Source organism: Austrofundulus limnaeus, unplaced genomic scaffold, assembly GCF_001266775.1.
Source record: "Austrofundulus limnaeus strain Quisiro unplaced genomic scaffold, Austrofundulus_limnaeus-1.0 Scaffold102, whole genome shotgun sequence".
In the NCBI taxonomy this organism is placed as follows: domain Eukaryota; kingdom Metazoa; phylum Chordata; class Actinopteri; order Cyprinodontiformes; family Rivulidae; genus Austrofundulus; species Austrofundulus limnaeus.
The window spans coordinates 462,028-471,902 of record NW_013952504.1 but is presented as its reverse complement, the minus strand read 5'-3'; the positions used below and the strand labels follow the sequence as shown (position 1 = coordinate 471,902).

General features: G+C 39.4%; 1 protein-coding gene across 6 annotated transcripts in view; it reads right to left on the bottom strand.

The window, feature by feature from the left end:
• Positions 1-4,591: 4,591 nt before the first annotated feature.
• Positions 4,592-9,875, bottom strand: part of add3a (adducin 3 (gamma) a) — a 152,979-nt gene continuing 147,695 nt past the window's right edge. For all 6 annotated transcript variants that reach the window (XM_014013491.1, XM_014013490.1, XM_014013494.1 and 3 more), the window contains one exon: positions 4,592-6,003. In XM_014013491.1, coding sequence (XP_013868945.1) covers positions 5,762-6,003 — 242 coding nt within the window. In that variant the 3' untranslated portion in view covers positions 4,592-5,761. The remainder of the gene's footprint in view (positions 6,004-9,875) is intronic.

The following is a 9,875-nucleotide window of genomic DNA, read 5'->3' as shown; positions in this document are numbered from 1 at the left end:
TACCCTTAGCAAAAAGTAGTATATGCAAGTATCCATTAAGTATACTAATTTTAAACGTAAAATAAAAAGTATATTTCCAGTTTACTTTTATGTACTTATCTGAGAATTACTTAACCAAGTTTAACTTACACTTCACTTGGCTTGTACTAAAAGTACACTAAAGGTTTAAGTATACTTTATATTAATGTTTAAACTTTTGGTCAACATAAACATCAGTAGTCACTGAAAGTACATTTTCACCACAGACTGGTTTATTAGTAGTACATTTCAAGATTAAACTAAAACTATACTTAATTACTTTCAGTATACTACTGAGTATACTTTCATAAACTTTTGTGGGCAAATTTAGTCCTAGAAGTATGTGTTAGTAAACTGCTGGTGCAGGTATATCAGTATACATAGTAAATAAAAGTACACTTAGGGAAATATACTATGGTTCACTTTATATACTTGATGACATGTACTTAGTTTACTTCTTTTTGGTAAGTACATAAACTTCAAAAAGACATAACAGTATGCTTAAAGTATACTTTTTATAAACGAAAACGTCCCAATTTAGTACGAACAAGTATTAAAATCAGTATACTTTCTAGTACACAAGTACATGGTGCCTAGTGTACTTGATATACTTAAATGTATACTCAAGTATATTTATTAAAATGAACTTCAAGTATACTACTCTTTGCTAAGGTACAAACCTCTGACTAAAAGCTATAAAATGTATCAAAACAGTAGCTAAAGCACAATGCCAGCTAAAAACTAAAAGTAACAAGTTAGTTAAAAGTATCTCAAGACTAACAAGAAGCTAAATTTATTAAAACCCTGTCTAAATGCTACAAGAGGTCCCTGAAGTAGCAATAAATGCTAAAAGTAGCAGAATTGCAGACCTGTAGTCTAGTTAAAAATAGCTAAAGGCTAGCTAAACATAGTTTAAAAAAACTAAAAAAGGAAACTATTTTGAAAATGAAACAAAAATTTATGTAGAACTCAACTTGAATGAAATGAATTGATGCAAAAATATGAAAAAAAAGACTGATTTTCTTAAAATACAATTTTATTTGTGAATTTAAACAGATTAGCGATACATCTAAAAGCAACTCCATTAGATAACCATTTTATATAGGATTTTCACAGGTCACAAAGGAGCTTGGCTCATACAGGTGTGCCAAAGTAAAACGTGTTAATTTTTCTTTTAGCAGAGAAAAAAAAAAGATGAATAAAGAGGCATTAGTAAAGCAAGGTGCAAACCGTCAGAAAAAAAAATGATGGGGTGGAAATAAAAAGCATGAAATGCACATTCAGTTCATTTGGGAGCAATAGCTGCCCATAAAATGCTCAACTAAAAAGAAGCCTACAAACTAAGAGAAAATAGTGTACTGCGATACAAATGAAGAATGAACAAACAAACAAAAAAAAAGTCTGGGTGATAAAAACATGGTGTTCATGTCAGGTTGTCCATTTTCCATGTCCCTCTTGAATACACACAGAAGTACACAACTGGATTTCCAAGGCCCACAACTCTCTGCTCCATCGTTTAGTTGTGTGACCTGAGCTCGTCGCCCAGAGCCAAAAAGCTGTCGTTTAACACGGCTAAAGATGCTCCTTAACACCCTCCCTCCAAATCCAATAGTTCACATTGCTAGCTGGGATATTGGTACATCTACTTAAACTGCAGTGGGGGGGAAGGGGGATATTTGGACAACCCATCACACTTTGGCTGAGCAGAGTTCAGCTGCAGGTCATCTGACTGTTGCAGCATGACTGTGTTTAACTGAAGAAAATCAGCCTCACATTGTGATCAAACAAAAACAAAATGTCCACGAGCTTCCAGTAATGTTCCAGTTCTGGGAAGAAAAAAAAGGGCAAACGAAATAGGCAGAAGTGAATCTTGAATTTAGCTGGAAAAAAATTGACTTAAGATGAGTTGATGCAGTCTCTGTGACGAGGGAAGCTTTTTACAAAAGGATCTGTGATGCCTCAGCAGGCAGCTGAGAATCAAAACCCTTGTCTCAGTAAAATTATATAAAAAAAAAGAAAACTGCAGTATGGCTTTAAAACACACTAAAACACCACATTAAAAAAATATCCCGACTCTGCTTTAAACAGCTCAGGATTTAGCTGAAGATTACAAAACAGGTTTGACACGTTTCAGTCAAAATACTCATGGTTGGATCATGGAGGCAGCAGGTTCAGAAGGGAAACTCAGACATCCCGCTCCCTAGTGACACACTCTGGCTCCTTCAGGGAAATCTGTTCCCAGACCAGAGAGGATGGTAAAACCCTTCAGGGAGTTCTGGGTCTGCTACCAATGGGACGAGGCGCTCGGTTGGTATCTTACCCAGGTGTTCAACCTACATCCACTGACTCCTTTCCAAGCAGAAGAGCAGCGTCTGAATTCAGATGATGGAGCTCCTCAACTTATCTCAAAGGCTGAGCCTACAAAGGAAGCTTGTTTAAATCCATTATCTTTTAGATCTTACTGCCGTAGATGCAAGGGCGGAGCCAGACTTTTTTTTGCAAGGGGTGGGCAAGGTGTTTTTAGGAGGGCATACAAATAAAGGAAAGCACCCTGGATTTAAAAATTAAATGTCCACCGCAGTTAATTCCAAATGGCCTCATTATTTCAGCTGTTTTATGAAACTGAAGAAATTTATAGTTATTACAGGTTAGTACTGACGTTAGAAGCACAGCACTATATTCTTAGGTTTTCCTTTTATAATGTTGACAATGTTTATTCTATTATGTGTTGATTGATATAGAGTAGTTACATGTCCGAATTATAGACAACACATAATTGAAACGTTATTATAACATTAGATTGAGACTTTTGTATGAATGCCTGTGATTCAGACGTAGGTCAGTAGGGGGCGAACTCAGGCATTGAAGAATCATGCATAAATTGATGCACTTCCTGGCTTTTGGCCAGTGTGGTTTCCTGTCAGCTCCGCTTGGCAACAAACCCCACTCGGTTCCAGATTCTGGTTTTGTATGGTTTTATTCCTTCTACACATCATTTTATTTAACTTTGGTGGTTTTCATATTGACTTGACTTCAGTCTATTGAACACGTAATTTTCTTACAAAACAATGAGCAGAAATTATGTGACCACTGCTAAGAATGATCCAAAAAAACATGCCGAATGCTAGTCCCAACAGCTAAAATAAACAGATAAACACAGCAACAGATAAAGTAGCTGAAAGCAATTTTGACCAAATTCCAAATGTTAATCAAAAATTTAAGATGGCCACCAAAGCTAAGTTTAAAAGCCTACAATTCAATTATTTTCAGACATATTGAGATGACATTTGTTGTGGAATAGCTAAGAAAGACCTTGGATATTCGTTCCCCCATGTTTATGTGTGTGTTTCTCCTACACATTCTCACTCCCATGTCGTCACATATTGACGCTTTTCCAAGGTTCCCTCTACGTCCGATTTTGACGCATCAGGTGCCCCCCTCGCGTCAGTCCTTGACGCCCGCGGCTTTTCCGGGTTGCGCCACCAGGGGTCTTTGGGTCGGGGGTCTGAGGTTAACATGAGGGATCAGGATTAATGGTTAAGTTTAGGTACTGGGATCAGGGGTAGGATGTCCATGGTGAATATTAGGTAATTTCAGGCTTTGGAACATGTTGACGTGAATTTCCTACATTTTCTAAAAATGGTTAATTTTAGGTACTAGGGTCAGGGACAGGATGTCTAAAGTGAACAAAGGTAATTTCAGGCTTCGAAACAGTAGTTTTTGCGCATTTTCTACACTTTCTGAAAATATGACAACAGCTTCCGCCCCATCTCGTCAGTAACTGACGTGACGGGGGTACCCTGCGCGTCAAAATCGGACGTAGAGGGAACCTTGGAAAAGCGTCAATATGTGACGACTTGGGAGTGAGAATGGGTTGGTTTCTCCGAACGGATGTTCTAAACTGCAATTGCGTTCTGCAGTGCATCTTTGATGTTGTGTGTGAATGACGATAAATGCTTCTGATTCTGACTGATTACATATCGATTATCAATGCTAATCCCACATTAAATTAAATTAACCACTAATGCTAAATTAAAATTTACAAAGGGCTCTAGCTCAACACGCACAGCCGAGATTGAATATAAAATCTTTAAACAAAATCTAAGAGCCTCATCCGCTTGTTACTTTTTTGGGGGTGGCACCTAGGGTGGCCAATCCCAGGCGCCCCTCTGGCTCCGCCCCTGCATAGATGAGAATCGGAAGGTTGGCAAACGAATAAATTTAGAGCTTGGCCTTTTGGCTCTGCTTCTTCATCCTGATGATGTGTTGATCCCTCTCCTGCTCCATCCTACCATCACACAACTCAAAACTCTTTAAACACAGATTAACACGGACCCACAGAAAACATTCCACCTTTTGCTCAGGTTTAGAAAAGCTGTTCTCTCAGTTCAGGTGCTTCACACCGGATAACTTCACGCTGGAGCTCACAAGTCAAAGACGCCAACAGAAACACATCATGGACAAAAAAAGCAGAGATGAGACGCTGAGTTTCTCAAACCTAACCAAATCCCTTCCACGGCCGCGCCTCACTTGTTGAGAAGTAAAACCTTTTGTGTTGTTCTTCATATGTAACACCATCGAGATTATCTCTATTTTTCTTCCTTCAGCTCACTTTCCTGATCCCGACCTTTTACAAAATACAAACGCCTTGCTCGCTACTTGCACGGTCTCAACCAAAACATCATAATCCCCTTCACTGGTGAAACAGACCTGCAGCTAAAACTGGGTTACATAGTACAAAAAAAAAGTGCTGCACGACAAACAAAAAGTATATATACTGTCACTACAAATCTATATCCAGTTTTCCTATCATTCTTTTAAGTAGTAACTCTGTGTTTTTGAGCCAACAGGATGAAAATAAACTTAACCGTAAAAGTATAAACTATAATGTTTGCATTCTTTGTAACAAGGTTGGTCACCACAGAATTTAAAATTCAATTAAAACAATCAACAGAGATGCGTCACTAAAATGAGATTTTTTTAGTCATCATTCCTCCATTTCATTTGGCAAAAAAAAAAAAAAAAACAGAGGATCAGATGAAAAAATGCTACATAAATGAGATAAATGTTTCAAAAAAACTTAGACTTTCATATCATCCCTAGTCTAACAACCCAATTCAATCATCTTTTTAAAAAATTCTGCATCTAAAACAGTTTGAATGATGGCAGAAAGCCCCCAGAATAATAAACCAGCACAAACCTGCCAACTCATCGTTTTTTTTTTCCTAAACAAGTTTTCCAGTGTGACTCCAAGTTGAATGTGGCCTCTCATGTCCCTTACACAGAATCAAGAAAAAACACAAACGTGCAACTTTTAAACACTCATTTCATAAAATCTGAGTATAAAAGAATACAAAAAAAAAAAAAGAGCCAGTTAGTCAGGATTTATATGAGACGTTCCAAGGAGCCTTGTTAAAGTACTGCATGAGTTACCAGGTATGTAGACCCACCTGCCTTCATCACCATCGCCTGTTGCAGGTTTATGTGTGGACTCACACACACACCCATCCCAAAAGTTCCCAAACATTCTTGTCTGTTTGCAAAACTGCTTTTTTAAAATCTTGTTTTTTTTCTGCTTTTTGCACATAAAACCTCTTGTTAAAAAAAATCAAATATAATTAAAACAAACAGAAAAAAAACATAAAAGGACAAACAAACAAAAAGCCTATAAATGGAAAGAAAGGGTTAATGCAGCCTTTCTTTCCTCTTTAAGCTCTTCCTGACTCCCTCCCTCTGTTTGCTCTCAGGCCTCTGTTTTCTCTTTCTTTTTGTTTTTCTTCAGGAAGGACGGTGTGCGGAACTTCTTCTTCTTCTTGGTGTTGGGCGACTTGGAGGGCGAGCTCTCGGGCGACAGCACCTCCTCGATCTTCTCGCCAGCGCTCACTGTGATCTCCACGCTCTCCACGCTGGTGGTCAGCTGACTGACGCGCCTCGACAGCTCCTCATCATGGTTGTCTTTGCCATTCATCAGGCCCGTGTGGTTCTCTGGGGAGCGGGTGAGACACTGATTAGGCAAAAACAACATGCTTTGGGCACTCAGTTCTGATCATCTGTTTCTAAACATCAACTTTGCTTGTCTGTTAGCAAACTATCTCATGAGCCAGAGTATAGATTTTAAGGAAACCTTCAGAAAGTATTCATTGGATGTGCATACACCTTAGCTTTTAAAGTCAGGACAATTAAAGATGGCCACCACACCTAAATAACATCAGCTAACACAAAATAGGCTATAATTCAGTTAGATCTATAGATAGTGAGCTACAATTTGATGTGGTAGTATCATGAGCATGGCAACTCTAAAGTTCATTAAATTGCACATGATGTAATTTTCAGGGAAAAAAACCTGGTCGTGGAACACTGGACCAGCTCTACACCCTCAGCAGGGTCCTGGAGGGATCATGGGAGTTTGCTCAACCAGTCTACATGTTTTGTAGACTTGGAGAAGGCATTCGACCATGTCCCTCAGGGACTCCTGTGGGGGGTAGTCCGGGAGTATGGGGTACCAGGCCCATTGATACAGGCTGTTAGGTCCCTGTATGACCGGTGCCAGAGCTTGGTCCGCATTGCTGGTAGTAAGTCGGACTTGTTTCCAGTGAGAGTTGGACTCCACCAAGGTTGCCCTTTGTCACCGATTCTGTTCATAACTTTTATGGACAGAATTTCTAGGCGCAGCCAAGGTGTTGAGGGGATCCTTTTTGGTGACCTTAGGATCACATCTCTGATTTTTGCAGATAATGTGGTCCTTTGGCTTCATCAGATGTTGATCTCCAGCTCTCACTGGAGTGGTTCACAGTCGAGTGTGAAGCGGCCAGGAAGAGGATCAGTGCCTCCAAATCCAAGACCATGGTCTTGAGCTGGAAAAGGGTAGGTTGCCTCCTCCGGGTCGAGGAGGAGGTCCTGCCCCAAGTGGAGGAGTTTAAGTATCTCGGGGTCTTGTTCACGAATGAGTGAAGAATGCAGCGGGAGATCAACAGGTGGATTGGCGCTGCTTCTGCAGTGATGCGGGTGCTGCACCGGTCTGTCGTGGTGAAGCGGGAGCTGAGCCAGAAGGCAAAGCTCTTGGTTTATCGGTCGGTCTACGTTCCTACCCTCATCTATGGTCATGAACTTTGGGTAGTGACCAAAAGAACGAGATCGCAGATACAAGCGGCCGAAATTAGTTTCCTTCGCAGGGTGTCTGGGCTCTCTCTCAAGAGGTGAGAAACTCAGTCATCCGGGAGGGACTCAGAGTAGAGGCGCTGCTCCTCCACATCGAGAGGAGCCAGTTGAGGTGGCTCTGGCATCTGGTTAGGATGCCTCCTGGACGCCTCCCTGGTGAGGTGTTCCGGGCACATCCCACTGGGAGGAGGCCCAGAGGAAGACCCAGGACACGCTGGAGGGACTACTGTATGTTTCTTGGCTGGCCTGGGAATGCCTTGAGGTTCCCCCGGATGAGCTGGCCCAAATGGCTTGGGAGGGGGAAGTCTGGGTCTCTCTGCTTAGGCTGCTGCCCTCATGACCCGACCCCAGATAAGCGTCAGAAAAAGGACGTACGGACAGTAATTTTCAGGTTTTGATCACAAATTTTGTCATTTCTTAACATAAGATGATCTTAGTCTACATCTCTGGCAAAACATGTACTTTAGAGAAACGCTAGGCCTCTAATTATTCTCAGAATTATTACTTTCTAATAGAAAATCTATTTTTTCTTCTTTTTATTGTCTAAGGGCCATTTTAAACTCACAAATGTGTTTATTTAGTATCTATAGTAAAAATGAACAATACATTGAAGCACATACCGTATAAATACCTGCACACAAAATACAGAAGAACATAACATAAGAGAACAATATGAAATGTGATAATGGATAAACATGCAGTTGTTGCTTTTCTTTCAGCTGTTCCAGCACTGACCACCAAGCTATTGTGCACATACCCTTGATTATTAAACTGTAAACTTAATATATGTCACATTTTGTCTTGTATCACATTAATTTGTTTTCCTTTAAAAAAAACATGGTTTACACCTCCTGTTTTTATGCTGTAAAAGCTTGTTGTCGAATGCATTAAACATGCTAATTCTATTTGTGCTGCGCTTTCATTGACTCATCAAGCTCAGCGTATTTCAAAACATCCCGGTCTAAATGACGCAGCGACCTGATGGCCCCTTTCAGCCTCACAAAACGGAGCTTTGAACCACAGCGTGAACCCACTTTGGTAATGAATGTTCATGTAACAGGCCCACCGATAGCGTCACATTCTTTTCTCCAGCAGGTTACAGGATCCAGGGCAGCCGTTTCACGTTTCAACACTCAACGTGGAAGGCCTCTCAGGTTGTTTACACCTTTAAACACACGTGACGATGTTAGGAGGCAGTGACTACAACATTTAACCTTGTTTCAGCAGCAGAAATGGCTGAACCCATAACGGCGGCGGCAGAAAATATAGGACCCCTAAGTTTGTGGGCTGTCATAGGGTAATTGCTAGTGTAGATTTGCGTGTTTGTGTTGGAAGGAAGCTGACAGGAACTCGATCCCATGGTGCCATTATTTATAACTGGTAATGGGGCATCTGTGATCTTTGTGTTTCTCTGAGGTACATTAACAAGTTTCAAATGTCAGACGACAGAACTTAAGAGGCAAAACACAGTGTCCTGACTGCAGCAGCAGATAACAAATCATCGCATGCAACACTACTGAACGGTCATCGTAATTATCCAGGATTATTTTACAACTTCAATCAAACCCAAAACCATAAAAAAAGATTATTTCTTTGACAAATTCTATATAGTTGTGCACATACAGATGCTAAAATTTGCATTCCTTTACTTTGGTAAAAACATTACTTTGCCCTCGGCCCAGTAGTTAAAATATTTGCATCAGCTTTACACATAAATATAGAGCCGCTGCATTAGGTTAGCTCGTTTTGTTTTGCATAATGACAGAAAAATAAAATAAAATATAATATAATAAAATAAAAGTTATAATTAGTTATGAAACTGATACAGCACACATCAGCATGTCCATTGAGTTTTCTGTAAAATTAATTTTATTCTTTCAACAAAAAAAATGCATTAGAAAACAGCAAACACTGTAATGGCCACTGTGCCATAAATGAATTTGTCATTTAGCTGGTTTGTAGGCATTTGTCATATCATGTTTAGTTCACTTATTCTTTTCAAGTCAGATAATTATTTAGTTTTCTTACCCCTGGGTAAAGTCAGGAAATTATTTAGGTTTGGGCTCATTTTTTTTTGAGCATGTAAAAAAATAGATTCTGAGCACAATTTTCAGATTTACTGTTCAATTATTAATCTCAGCAAGCTTTCCAAAAATGTAAATGCAGGATTTTGAATTCAAAGACAGCCCATAATAAGCAAACAATATATATTTAGCACAAAAATTAAGGAAATTGTGTTTGGCACATTATTCCTTTGTTGTAACAATGCTTCTTGGCAATCAATCTTATACCAGAGAAATGTGCACAGCCCACATACTCAGCTCTACTGCTCATCCCAAAAATGCATGTTCCTTACAAATGTGACACCGTTTAAAAAGGAATTAAAAGGCTTTTCAACTAGGGGTGTAAGAAAATATCGATACACTGAAATATCGCGATATTTCATTTCCCGATACTGTATCGATATTCTAAAGCCCTGTATCGATTTTTTATTAAGGTTTAAAATGTCAACTTTCCTGCCAACCATTCATCAAACGTTTATGATGTGCTTTTGTTTTTAATTCAGGAGATTATAAAAAAATCCTTCATTTTATGGAAAGACTCGATTCAAGAGAAAACTCTGGTTTTTAAGAAAATGGCCGCTTATCAATTATTAGTCATTCTATAAGATAAACCAACTTCAGATTAATTAATTAATC